The 14,285-nt window shown below is 51.0% G+C and overlaps 1 protein-coding gene across 1 annotated transcript in view; it reads right to left on the bottom strand.

Annotated features, from left to right (window-relative positions):
- Positions 1-4,002: 4,002 nt before the first annotated feature.
- The window catches only part of VWA8 (von Willebrand factor A domain containing 8), a 106,606-nt gene continuing 96,323 nt past the window's right edge, over positions 4,003-14,285 (bottom strand). The window contains exons 40-44 of the mRNA XM_060233579.1: positions 13,790-13,915; positions 13,057-13,215; positions 10,565-10,663; positions 6,035-6,273; positions 4,003-4,224 (exon numbers count right to left, since the gene is read on the bottom strand). Coding sequence (XP_060089562.1) covers positions 4,116-4,224; positions 6,035-6,273; positions 10,565-10,663; positions 13,057-13,215; positions 13,790-13,915 — 732 coding nt within the window. The 3' untranslated portion in view covers positions 4,003-4,115. The remainder of the gene's footprint in view (positions 4,225-6,034; positions 6,274-10,564; positions 10,664-13,056; positions 13,216-13,789; positions 13,916-14,285) is intronic.

Genomic DNA, 14,285 nt, shown 5'->3' with positions numbered 1-14,285 from the left:
CCACAGAGCCCCCGAAACCTCCAGATCAATTCCCCATTATACCCTACGAGAATCAATCTCCACATAGAGAATAATGCTCAGCAGACGTGTCCCCCCCCCCGCCCCCCATTTCTGGCGACTCTGAAGAGGATGCTGCCAACTTCTTCAAAGTAACACAGACACACCATCCCAAGAGGAAGCCTTTCAATCAGCGACTGAAGCCTTCGGAGGTAGAAACGCACATGGTCCAGACTCCCCGAGGAGACGCCAGCCGGAGAGGATGCAAGGACTACAAGTCCCAGCATGCATCTCGCAAAGGGAGGCCAGACTGGAGCGAATAGCAGGCCGGCGGTGGGCGGGTCTTTGTGACTCGGAGGAAGGGAGAAGCCTGAAGCCAGGCAGGGAAAGAGATACTGCGCCGTTCCACACACCCCCACCCCCGCTATCAGATTTTTAGAGAGCGGGGGATTAGGCTGCTAATCCAGGGGTCCCCCAGCAGGGCGGGGGGGTTGGGAAGCCTATCCAGCCCGCAGGGACACAGCGTATCAAGGAATGGCATTTTTTTCAAACCTCCCCTATAACACAGCAGAAGGAAGCCCATTAAAACGGGCCAACATAAATGCCCTTCAAATAAGGGGGGGGGTCAATCAAACAAGAAAAATACTCTGTAGGGAACCACCAGGAGGAATCCCCCCTTGCATGCCAGAGCAAGGCCCAGAAGCCAGACTTCTGAGGTCCTGAAGCTCCCTGTCAATCAATCTCTGTTTCATCCAGACAAAAGCAGGCCTCTCCCGCCAAAAGAGGGCAATTCCACAGGGGAAAGTTCCTCTCCCGCTCTGTTCATCTCCTTCCTCGCACCCCCTATGCCCCACCCCTCCCCACGCTCCCCCATTCGCTGGCCTCCCTGTCACTCTCCGTCCCCTCGCCCTCATTCGTGCCCCACGAAGTCTCCACCCCTCGCACACCCGCTGCCTCCCTGACTCCGCCCCCGGCCCAGACACACCCCTCTTCTGCGGCCCCGCCCAGGAGAGACCACGAGGAAGCTTGTTCATTTGTGGCATGACATTTCTGTGCTCCCTGCAAGTGGCTCACAGCAGAGGGCAATGAACTCACAGGGAACACAGCAGGAAAGCAAGGGAAAAGGCAACCCCCGCAGGACCTCCCCCACCCCAGACCTCGCAAGAAGAAAATGAAGGAGAAACTTGTGGGATCCTTTGCAGCAATGACAGCTCCCTGCGCGATGCACTGGTCTCTACCTTAAAGCGGTTTCCAAGCTTGAGACATGTCACCAGCTTCCTCCATTCTTTTTGGAGTCTTGCTTTTGGTGCTTCGTGCTGAGCGATGGATAACCTTGAAGCACCCCTGCTTTACCCTACCCATGAGGACAACCAGAAGAGTCTCTGTCCCATGACCAGGGTGGGAGCCAGGCTGGAAGGGGTCTAAAGCCAGGGTGTCCTCCAGGACGCTCTGGAGCTGCTCAGTGGCCGCTCTGTCATCGAAAGGTTCAAACCCGGGTGGTAGTTGGGTGTGTCAGAAGGATCCAGTGATAAGTTTCTCCAGGAGCAGTCTCTTGTAAACCCACTGAGCTAAGGGACAGACTGACAATGTGCATCAGAGAGAACAGTGTACCTCACCACTGGGTCACACCAGCCACGAAGGACACGGGATTAAGAGGCAAGTGGGTGGCTCCAGAGCACTCAGAATCCTGTCTGCATTGGCCCGAAGTTGTTGAATACGGAATCCAAAGATGGCCAAGGAGTCTCTAGTTCACAGACTGTATCAAGGTTGACAGGCAGGTCACAGCAGAGTGACAAGGCTTTCTCTGGAGAAAAGCTAGCAAAGGTATTCCAAATGAGGCTGCACCATCGATTTATACAGAGGCATTGTGATACTGGCTGATTTGTTTTCAGTCACCCAATCATCCCCGGCATAGCATTGGCCTTTTTTACTGCAGTCACACACTGGGCGTTTTCGCACTGACCTTAATCGGCAGCGACGCCCCTCTTCAGCGTGCAGGATCTGCCCGGATTTCGCACCAATTGCCGCGGAGCACCCGGAAGAGGCGGAAAGTCCCGCGGCTTTTGCGGCGCAAATGGAAACCGCCAAAAACCAGTTTCCATTTGCGCCGCAAAAGCCGCGGGACTTTCCGCCTCTTCCGGGTGCTCCGCGGCAATTGGTGCGAAATCCGGGCAGATCCTGCGCGCTGAAGAGGGGCGTCGCTGCCGATTAAGGTCAGTGCGAAAACGCCCACTGTCTCTCTTTTGGTCATTCCTTAACAGTTTGGACCCCCCATCAACGTGTATTTATAGTCAGGGGGGTTTTTTGCTCCAATGTGCTTTACTTTGCACTTGGCCATGTTGACAGCCACTCGCCCAGCCTCAGCAGATCCCTCTGGAGCTCCTCTGTGAATCTGAGAAGGGATCATCTACTGGGAATGTGTGAGAATGGACTACGCCGTTATGACTTTCAACTGAATTATTCAATAAATTGGAAAGCTTGAGTATAATTGGAACGGGCTTGTGTCTATTTCTATTGTATGACTGTTCTAAGTGATTACAAGAGCATTTTTATCCATAGTAATTTTGGGTCACACAGTAGCCTTTTTTAGCTTTTGGCCTTGCTCCACTTGGAGGTTGGCTGCCCTTGGCCGGGCTGTTTGCCCCTCTTCACCGGCAGCCCCCCCCCCATGACAGCCAGTGGGGCGCAGGGGTTAGTGCTCCAGGGCAGGATCTGCCAGAACCAGGTTCCGGCCGCGGAAGCTGACTGGATGATTTTGGGCAGCAAGGGGGGGGGGCACTTGCCCGAGGCCTCTTTCTAGAGCCGGTTGCATTTCCCCCCACAACAGGCTGTATTCCTAGTAATGCCAACATGGTTTTTTTCTCCTCAAAATATTTTTTATTGTAAAACTATTTAGATTACAGCAGATTTTAGACTATTGCAATAGAACAAAAAGCATTTCTCTTGGTAAGTAATGCCGAAAAGGTTTCCCCACCAAAGCAGCAGGGGAACTGATCTCTTTCTGGAGGTCAGCTGCAATTGTGGGTGGTCTCCCACCTCTGGCTGGAGGCTGGCAGCCCCACCCTCTGCCCCTCTGCTGGCTAGTGGGGCCACTGGTGAGGAACAGACATACCAAGATGACTGATCAGCAGGGAAAGCTGGACTCCTGCCAGCAACACCATCTTCTTTAGAGCTCAATAGCAGCCTGCACTCCAATCCACCCCCCCCCCCCCCGAAAGAAGAATAAGAAAAGAGACTGGATTTATACCCCACCCTTCACTTGGAGTCTCTGAGCAGCTTCCAATCCCCTTCCCTTCCCACAGACACCCTGGGAGGCAGGTGGGGCTGAGAGAGCTCTTGAGAGAACAGCTCTGAGAGAACTTGTGACTAGCACAAGGTCACACCAGCAGGGGCATGTGGAGGAGTGAGGAATCAAACCTGGACAGGAGGGAGGGAGGAAGGAAGGGAGGGAGGGAGGAAGGAAGGAAGGGAAGGGAGGAGGGAAGGAAGGGAAGGGAAGGGAGGAGGGAAGGAAGGCAGGCAGGCATTTTTATTTGAAAAGAGCCACCTTGATTTCTGTGTAGCACCTGGAATTTCAAATTCTTCATAAGGAACATAAGGCTGTCAGGTGAGTCTGACTCAAATAATGAGGTGAGCAAAGACCTTTAAGCTGAGATGTTCTAAGTTTGAAAAACCACCCCATGGGGTCCTTTCTTTCGCGGGCATTTCAAAATAAAGAATAAACATGCCCAAGAAGAGCAGCAGCGGAATATTCAGAAATGAGCCCCTTGCCTTTGGGTTCTGTTTGTTACTTCAGATCAAGCCCTGTGCATTTGGAAACATGAGGGATCTTCTGGCCCCAAAGTTCTCTCTGAAAATAGTGAGAAATATCCTTTGTTAGCCTCTCTTCAATGGGCAGTTCTTGTATGACATATAAGAAACCCTCAATAGAAAGCTTTTAAGTTCATAATCGTTGACTGCAGTTTTTTTAAAGACCGTTCTCTGTGGCAAAGAGTTACAGATGTCTGGGGACGAGTTCATTCAATATTTATTTCTATATAGAACATAATAATAGTCATAGTCCTATTGTTAGATCATCTTCTGGATTATCCGGAGCTCCATTCCACACTGAATTATTTCTAGGTGCTGGAGAGCATGGTAGAAGTGAAGATCTGTTGCAGAATCTGTGGTATTTCCTTGGTATCCATGGCGATAAAAGCCCGGCCAGCTGGCAGCGTCCTCTGCAGTCTAAAGACCAGGAAGAGAAAAGAGAGAATCTGACCTAGGAAGTCCGGGGGTCTCATGCAGAGGGAGGTGAGGGCAAACCCCCTCTCTCAGTTTCATTCATTATGTTTGATTTATAACCCACTTTTCCTGAAACCAGGAAACCAGCTCAGGGGGAGTGACAATTCATACATATACAATTTAAAACTTTAATACAACAAGCAATTAAACAAAACAATAAATAATAAGATCAATACAACAGTTAATTTTGATTGATCATCTTTTGCCTTGAAAATGCTACAGGCTGTCTTAAGTCAGCTGTGTTTGGGCAGCCCTTTCTGCCCCAGCGCCAGCAAGGGCCCTTAGAAGAGGAGGAGGAGAAGATACTGGATTTATATCCCGCCCTCCACTCCGAAGAGTCTAAGAGCGGCTCACAATCTCCTTTATCTCCCTCCCCCACAACAGACACCCTGTGAGGTGGATGGGGCTGGAGAGGGTTCTCACAGCAGCTGTCCTTTCAAGGACAGAGTCTCAGAGCAGCCTACAATCTCCTTTACCTTCCTCCCCCACAACAGACACCCTGTGAGGTGGGTGGGGCTGAGAGGGCTCTCGCAGCAGCTGCCCTTTCAAGGACAGAGTCTCAGAGCAGCTCACAAGCTCCTTTCCCTTCCTCCCCAACAACAGACACCCTGCGAGGTGGGTGGGGCTGGAGAGGGCTCTCCCAGCAGCTGCCCTTTCAAGGACAACCTCTGCCAGAGCTATGGCTGACCCATAGCCATTCCAGCAGGAGCAAGTGGAGGAGTGGGGAATCAAACCTGGTTCTCCCAGATAAGAGTCCGCACACTTAGCCGCTGCACCAAACTGGCTCTCGAGGAGGAGGAGGACGTCTCACGTAACAGGGAACTTTGGAGCCTGTCGATGCAAGGCGACTCCATCTGCACCCCCCTCCACACAGGAGATGGGAGTCCCTTGCAGGGAGGGAGGGGTGGCCGTACAAGAGAAACAGGCTCAGGTCACATTGAGGCCCATCAGGAGCAGAGGTTCCCCCCAGCTTATAAAGAACTCAGGTGAATGGGTCACCTGTGCATGACTCTGCCTTGCCGGGAGACTTGCTTTGGTGAGCAGACTTCCGCGCAGCATATTACAAGCCTGTTCCATCAGGCAGAACCCAGTGAGATGCAAAACATGATGCAATAAGTGTGAGTACACATACACAGCAGACCCCAGGCCTGGAGAGCCAGTTTGGTGTAGTGGTTAAGTGTGCGAACTCTTATCTGGGAGAACCGGGTTTGATTCCCCACTCCTCCACTTGCACCTGCTAGCATGGCCTTGGGTCAGCCATAGCTCTGGCAGAGGTTGTCCTTGAAAGGGCAGCCGCTTGAGAGCCCTCTCAGCCCCACCCACCTCACAGGGTGTCTGTTGTGGGGGAGGAAGGGAAAGGAGATTGTGAGCCGCTCTGAGACTCTTCGGAGTGGAGGGCGGGATATAAATCCAATATCTTCTTCTTTCAAATTCCGTTTTGTAGCTTTTGTGTCACTGCTGTTTTTTGCACTTGTTTTGCTCCCTCTAGCGGCCAATTTGATATTGCATCATTGTTATGTCCAGCGTATCATTTCCCTGCATATGTCCAGCATATCAAACACCCGGCATCGAGTCCTACAAACACGCCAGACACACAGCAATGTAATATTGAATCAGCCACCGAAGAGAGCAAAATAAAATGCACGTGGGAGAGGAAAAACAAGGAAGCAATAGGGACACATAAGCAATGAAAACGAGACTGAGGGAAGCCCCCACACATCCTTTTCCCTGCTCCACCGGATGACTGACTCACCTGCCGGCCTGGTCGCCCAGGGACCCAATGAAGATGGTGAAGGCATTCACTTGGGGGTTGATGGTCAAGGCCTCGGCAAACCTGGCTGGTGGGATGCCATACCGCTCCAGGTTGGCATCACTTAAGACGATGACAAAGTACTCGTCTGCCTCTTCCTTGGCAATCTCCCGGATGGCATGCTCTGTGCCTTCCAGTGTGTGGTCACCACTCATGCAGAACTGAGCGTGGGCGTGCATGATCTGGGGAGACGCAGGACACAAGGAAACAAGCACAGGCAGGAGGCACTACATTGACAACAGGAATCATTTGCTGCGGCTTCATTCGCACCCCACATGCTCAGACCCACCATTCCCCACAACAGCTAACAAGTCAGTCCCATAAACAACAATACATCGACACACATACAAGACAGCAAATGTTTTCCAACACTGGACTCAACAGTTATAAGAACGTAAGAAGGACCTTGCTGGATCAGACCAGAGGTTCATCGAGTCCAGCATCCCGTCTCACACAGTGGCCAACCAGTTCCTCTGCAAAGCCAACAGGGCAAAGAAGCCGAGGCCTTCATAAGAACATCAAGAGAGCCCTGCTGGATCAGGCCAGGGAGGATCCACCTAGTCCGGCCTCCTGTCTCACACAGCAGCCAACCAGTTCCTCTGGAGGGCCAACAACAGGGCAGATAGGCCGAGGCCTTCCCCTGAGAAGAGCATCAGAAGAGCCCTGCTGGGTCAGACCAGTGAGGGTCCATCTAGTCCGGCCTCCTGTCTCACACAGCAGGCAGCCAGTTCCTCTGGAGGGCCAGCAACACGGCAGAGAGGCTGAGGCCTGATGCTGCCTCCCGGCTGTGGGATTCAGAGATTTACTGCTTTTGAATGTGGAAATCCCATTTAGTCACCATGGCTGGTGGCCACTGATAGACCCTATCCTCTGTAAATCTGATGAACGCCCTTTTAGAACCATCGATACCCGAGGCCTTCACTAATCCTCTGGCAGCAAGTTCCACATTTGAACGATGTGCCAGCACGCGAATCCCTCTAGAAATCCTCCCAGCCACGTTCGACTTAGAAATGGAATTACATGGTTAATTTCCAATTTAAGAATTCGTTAAGAACAGAAAAGGTGAACTAAAGCCAAGATTATGTCTTTTGTTTCTCGAGCAAGAGAGATGAGAGACCCCCAAGGGGAAGCCAGTCTGCCATTGTGTTCTCATAAGTCTGTGGGCAAAAGACATGCGACAAATCTCTAACATACACTGGAAGACCTTCTCCACAGAAGATGGCGCCACAATTCTCAACTCCTCGCCCACCATGGGAGTTCCACTACAGTGGCCTGCCTAGTCTGTCCATCCCAGTTTCATGAAGTTTCTCCAGCTGGCCGCCTGGCAAGACTCCTGGGCCTGGTACTGACAGGGGGGGTGGGGGGGCTGCCAGGGATGAAGCCCCAGAGCCCACCCAAGAAGCTGGAGCAGCTGCAGCCCTGCTGACCCTGTATGGCCCACTGGGGAGTCTCCTCGGAGCTGAAGAGCCTGGAATTAAGCAAAGGAACTGAGACATCAAACTTCATGGTCTTGAACTTGTCGCACTGCAGCTGCCCTCCTCATTGTTCAGCTTTTCGTTCTCCACTACTACTGCTGCTGACTCTCCAGAGCTGACCTGGTATCGAAATAAAATTCAGAACTCTGGAAAACATCTTGGAGAAATGCATTTTCTCCTGGAGGGAGGTTGGCAAGCAGAAAGTTGGCATTTTAAAAGGGTTTCCCCCCCCCCTACAGAGAGCCAGTTTGGTGTAGTGGTTAAGTGGACAGACTCTTATCTGAGAGAACCCGGTTTGATTCCTCACTGCTCCACATATGGCAGCTGGGGTGACTTTGGGTCAGCTGCAGTTCTCTCAGAGCTGTTCCTCTCAAGAGCAGTTCGTGTCAGAGCTCTCTCAGTTCCACCTGCCTCCCAGGGTGTCTGTTGTGGGGAGGGGAAGGAAAGGAGATTGGAAGCCGCCCTGAGACTCTGAGTGAGGAGGAGGGTATAAATCCAATAATCTCCTCCTCCTCCAGGCTGGGAAAGAGGAACTGCCCCACTGCCTCCCAGATGCCTCTCTTAAGGAATGCGAAGGGGTCTTGCTAGAGACAAAGGGACAGGCCAGTTCAGGGAACATGGGGGGGGGGGGCTTAGAGGGCTTTTTGCTGGACAGGCAGCCCCCCCCCGCCCCTTTCCCTTGGGTTGCTTGGCTGAGGAGGGCGTTGGGCTCTGTTCTGGGGCAGGCTTTGAAAGTCATGGAAGATCTTTAGAGAACTGGAACCCCTCCAACAGAAAGCCTGTCCTAACTGTAACATCTAGTTAGGGCGTGTTTTAGACAAAGGGACAGAGGACCTACGTTTATTTCTTTTGTTGTTCTTTCCTTCACGCTGGCATAGCGCCAAAAGGGTACTTGCCAAGATTTTATTTGTAATAAGTATTTTAAACGTTTGATTCTGAAAGTGGTTCTCCCTACTGCACAGACCCCCCCCCCCCCGCCCCACACACACTGTTTCAGACACGCTGCTTTGAAAGGGACTCAGGAGGAGGGAAGGCAGGTGGTCGGCAACTGGCTCTCCCCCCAGAGGCCCTCAAGGTGACATTCTTCTGTCCCCGCGGGCTAGGGGGAGCCACTGAGGCCAGGAACGGGAGCTGGGCGTCCTGGTCCTCTCAGAGGGGAACCCCTCTGTCGATCAGACGATACTGGTGGCTTCCCTAGAAAGAAGGGGAAGCCGCTATGGGGACCCCAAGCAGAGCAAGGGGCCTGCAGGCCAGAGGGGGCCCGTTCTGCCACAAGCATCATTTGGAACGCTACTGCTAAAGGCTCTTTGGAAAACACCTGCCATTGAGCCCTACAGATGGTCTAGCCAAACACAAAACTTGGTTAAGCTCCAGTCATGTCAATGGGACGGTGTTAATCTCGCCTTTGCAGTCAACACAAAATTAAAGTATTTAACTTTGGCTGGATTGCGATTAAAAAACGACATTTCTATCGTGGCCCTCCAGAAACATGCTAATATGTTTGAAATCTACTGGCCAATCACTGTTATCCCTTCACCGGATAAGCGGTCTAATTATGTTGGCTTTGGGGGAATGAAGGGCTCCAAGTACACATTCCCCCAGATCCCCGGACCACATGAACTCAAAGGTATGCCCCTCTGCTTTCACTAGGGGGGTGGGGCTGCTTCCAATTAAGAACACTGCTGACTGCAGCACTGGACATGGCTCTTTGTCAAGATGGTCTTAAAAGTCCCACCTGTGGGCAGCCTGGACTTCCTATAATTCAACATCAAGCACCATGTACAAGGAAACAGAAGGGGACCACCAGTTGCTCCTTATGAAGTGATCAGAGCAGCCATTGTGACATCAGAAGAATCATAGAATCCTAGAGTTGGAAGGGACCTCCAGGGTCATCTAGTCCAACCCCTGCACAATGCAGGAAACTCACAAACACCTCCCCCTAAATTCACAGGATCTTCATCGCTGTCAGATGGCCATCTAGCCTCTGCTTCAAAACCTCCAAGGAAGGGGAGCCCACCACCTCCCAAGGAGGAAGCCTGTTAGAATCGTAGGAAGGGACCTCCAAGGTCATCTAGTGCAACCCCTGAACAATGCAGGAAACTCACAAACACCTCCCCCTAAATTCACAGGATCTTCATTGCTGTCAGATGGACATCAGGCCTCTGTTTAGAAACCTCCAAGGAAGGAGAGCCCACCCCCTCCCGAGGAGGAAGCCTGTTCCACTGAGGAACCGCTCTAAACTCACAGATACCTCCCCCTAAATTCACAGGATCTTCATCGCCGTCAGATGGCCATCTAGCCTCTGTTTAAAGGAAGGAGAGCCCACCACCTCCCAAGGAAGCCTGTTCCACTGAGGAATCACTCTAATGGTCAGGAAGTTCTTCCTAATGTTGAGCCGGAAACTAATGTTGATTTAATTTCAACCCATTGTTTCTGGTTCTGAGAAGAGACAGGGTCTTCCCAGTTGTAGCTCCCCTGGAGGGGAAGAGAAGGAGGAGGGGCACCTATTGACCTCTGCGTGAGACAGGAGAATGGGACAAGATGGACTGTAACGAAAGACAATCATAATTCAGAGAACAGGTTCCGTGACCAAGAGTGAGAGGGAGAGCTGCTATGGACAATTTGCTTTTACAGAGCATTCCAGCATGAGTGCCGAACAACTGTTGTAACCTCAGCTTTAAAAACAAACTGTCCTATGACCCATCAACAACACGACAGGAGAAGCTGCAGGACGGGCTGACGAGGCTTCTCCTAGCCTCAGCCACACGGAGCCCTCAGCATCTCCCGAGCTCTGAGGTGCTCGTCCAAGACCTGCAGCGGGAGGGAAATCAAAAGGGCCACACAGGAGGAAACAAAATGGCTCAGGCTGCAAATTGGTTTTTTATATAAGCCAGACTGCATTTCCACACACCCCTGCACTTCTTCTCTAGTAGGATCCACTGTGATGAATATAAGCCACCACCAAAACATATTCTCACTTGTAGCCTGGATCATTTACCTTCAAAACTTCTAATCTTTCTTTGTTATTCTTCGGGACTTTGTCACTGCTGACCAAAGCAATGTTGAAACCATCTCCAGAATGGCCAGCAATGTCATACTGCAAAGGAAAAGATTTACACAACGAGCTTCGATTAGCTGTCATATAAGAGAAAGAGACAGAGCAGGAGGGAGAGCACAACAGAATGGCAAGAAGATGGATCCTGAGCCCCTTCACTTGGGTGCCCCAAACTCCCCATCCAAAGAGGCATACAAATAATCCGAACAACAGAACTGGCTTTAAAAGAAAAACACACTGGCATTTAGAAACACTGGGTATCTCATTGGAGGTGAGATCTTTTAAGGGAAGCCAAAGCACCTCTTTTGTCCCAAGTGTCTCTACTGGGAGGGGGAGGAAAGGAAGTGAGGAGAAAGGCCCCTCATTCGCCCCTCAAGCACCCCCTCGCTGCCTTCCTTTCTTCCCATTTGGACAAACACCAATAGCAGAGGAATACTTTGCACTGCTGGGAATCACTTGTGTCTCACAGGAAAACTGGAGCCATCACATTTTAGATGCAGATTTTGGATCAGGAATCAGACCGGGGTTGATGGGAGCAGAATCCAGGCTTCTGGCTGTTTCCCAGTGGAGTCCACTCACACCCTCAGCTCAGTGCATGACTTCAAAGAGCAGAGGGCTCCCATGGAAGAGGGCAACACCCGCAAGCAGAGAGGATCGTTAGAGTGCCCCCCCCCCTGAGAAATGTCCCAGCAAACCCCTCTCCTGCACAAGGGCTTTTAGTTGTGGCAACCCAGTTTTTTCACCCCACCGTTTTTATCTCATGCACTACAAAATGCCAGCTTGAGGCTTGAGAGGCAGGTTGTGTTGGCTTGCGTTTTAGGCATCCATTGCAAAGAGATCTGTGATTTGAACCATGAAAATGTTTTTTGCAAGGAGAATTAGCATGTTTATGGAGCAAAGAGAGGCGATTCCATAATTGTTCTCACACCGTCTTCTGTGGTGCCTTAAAGACAAAGAGACGGGTGTCCTTCTGGAGACTAGAATACAGTTCCTGAAGCACAAAGTAGGAAGGAAGATGGCAGACAGAGAGAGGCCCAGGGGGAGGTGGGGGACACACAGGACTCCCCTACAGTGAAGGGAGCAGGTTTTCAGACAGGAGAAGATGGAGATGCAGGAAAGAGAGAGCCAACCTATTCTGCAAAGTGGTCTGAGGGACCATTCTGTGATCGTTCTGCCCCAAAATCCAGACTCTTCCACACCACTATAATTTAAATATATATATTTTAGATATTTTCGTTATTAAAACAATTTTATTGGTAACATATGGTAATAAATCTATATCTTACATCTTTAAAAACTTCTTTTATCTACCCCATATATTACTTTCTACCCACCCCTCCCTCCCGTTACTTGACCCCCGCCAGTGTTATTTACCTTAAAAAGCAAATATTTAAAGGTACCCTTAACTATTAAAACAAAAATTTATATCCTTCTTCTTTTTAAAACTTAATCATTCTCCAAAATTGTCCAATGTCCTTTTATTTTCCACTCTTTTTCTACATATATATTTTAGATATTTTTAAACCTCCTCTTAGTAACATATACAGTGATTTTAGAATTGGCTGGTGAACATTTTGATTTTAATCTGGATTTATGGTTTCTTCAGTAGTTTTATGCATTTGATAGTATGTTATGTTTATGATGGAAGGCACCTTGCGAACCCACACATATGGCTTTAGAGCCGTAGAACACGAGTGGATTCAGCAACGATCGAAAGACGGTCGAATGCAGCCTCCTCAAGCGCAGGGACTTCAGCTGCTGATGGGAAGTTATCTGGGCAGCTCAGCAGGGTCAGTCCTGGGGGGGTATTTGGATGGGAGACCCCCACGGAAGCCCCCGGTCGCCCTGCAGAGGCAGGCAAGGGCCAGCCGCCTCCATAGGAGAGCCAGTTTGGTGTAGTGGTGAAGTGTGCGGACTCTTATCTGGGACAACCGGGTTTGATTCCTCACTCCTCCCCTTGCACCTGCTAGCATGGCCTTGGGTCAGCCATAGCTCTGGCAGAGGTTGTCCTTGAAAGGGCAGCTGCTGTGAGAGCCCTCTCCAGCCCCACCCACCTCACAGGGTGTCTGTTGTGGGGGAGGAAGGTAAAGGAGATTGTGAGCCGCTCTGAGACTCTTCGGAGTGGAGGGTGGGATATAAATCCAATATCATTATCATCATTATCCTTATCATTCAACAACTGCACTGTTGTGAATCCCTCTGTCTCCTGCTCTGTCAGGAAGAGGTTAACTATTTTAATGCACTGCGTTTATTCGTCTTAATCCTATGGTTTTTATTGTCTGATTATGTTGTCATCCGTCCCGAGCCCGCTCGCGGGGCAGGGCGGAATGTGGCTTGAGGGCAGTTTCCCCTCCCCAGGCTTCCTTCCGCTTTCTTCCAACGCCCACATGAAGCCATAGCTGTGAAATCCTGGGCCAGGGGGGGAAAACACTCACCTTGAACTTGTGCTCATAATTCTCAAAGGCTTCCATCACCATGCAGGCCGCTTCCATGGAGCGTTCCAGCCGCCCGTCCACTCCGTTGAAGCGATACATGCTGCCCGAGACGTCCACCACCACGCGGAGGCGCTTGGGCTTCTGCAGAGGGCTCCCCAGCTTCGGGGGGGGGGGGGGAAGGAGATCATGAGCAAGAGGAGGTACCAAGTCACACACACACCCCCCCCAGTCCAGGCCGCAGCCTTCCTTCTCCCCGGACACGGCTGCGGTGTCTCGAAGTGGTCAGTTTTGCTTGTATAGTGCAAAGTTGGGGCGGGCGTGACAGTTAAGTAACATTATTTTATTTTGTGACTTGTGACTGCCGCTTTAACTCATGTTTGTCAGCCACTCCGAGCGACAGAAATGTTTAAAATGAAACAAATATGTCAAGCACTGGGCAAAATACAGATACAGCAAGATAGACTTAAAGACTTTTCTTGGAGCAAATCCACCAAAAAATACAACTGAATCACCATCTGACGACAGTGAGATCATGTGGGTGGGGCATCTGAGCCGCCCTTGACCTGGAACACCTTTTTCTTTAGGGGAGGGGCCGTGGCAAGTGCAGAAGGCCCCAGGTTCAATCCCCAGCAAGGATCACGACGGCCCCCAATTTGCTAAAGTGGAAAAATGCCACGCAAACTGCAAAGAGCAGGAGAAGAACTGGTGCAAAGATCCCACACAGGCGACTTACTTGTGGGTCAAGTTCTCCCCGACGCTTGTAGATGGCTTTTTCACCGGTCAGGCTATCAATGATTTTGGTGTCGTCCAGTTCTCCGACTGCCTGGTGCCTCAGCCACTGCCTTTCCTTCCCTTTGGCCTTCAAAATAAAAGGAACACCCCCTCACTCGGGAAGATGCCCCCCTCTCAGCGCTTGCAGGAACGCGGCTCCTCATGCAGAACCCGGAACGAGCGCTTGGCCTTGCAAAGGGAATGCTCTTCTGAGCATTAAGGGGGAACTGGCGTTATACAAGTTATACAAATAATTCTTTTCCAGCATTCAGATCTTTGCAAAACACGCAATTTTAAATATAAACTATGAAATCCTTGCTTTTTATTAACACCAGAAAGACAACAGCTGCTCCTGACAAAGGCCGCTTCTGTACACTCCGAGGCTCTTGACTGGGCACGCCGCTAGCCCCCGGTCCAGATTCCTCCCTGCACCACCCCCCACAGGCGGACTCCTCCCC

The sequence above is a fragment of the Heteronotia binoei genome, chromosome 3 (assembly GCF_032191835.1).
Source record: "Heteronotia binoei isolate CCM8104 ecotype False Entrance Well chromosome 3, APGP_CSIRO_Hbin_v1, whole genome shotgun sequence".
Classification (NCBI taxonomy): domain Eukaryota; kingdom Metazoa; phylum Chordata; class Lepidosauria; order Squamata; family Gekkonidae; genus Heteronotia; species Heteronotia binoei.
The sequence above is the reverse complement of the archived record's forward strand: the minus strand, read 5'-3'. Positions and strand labels throughout refer to the sequence as shown.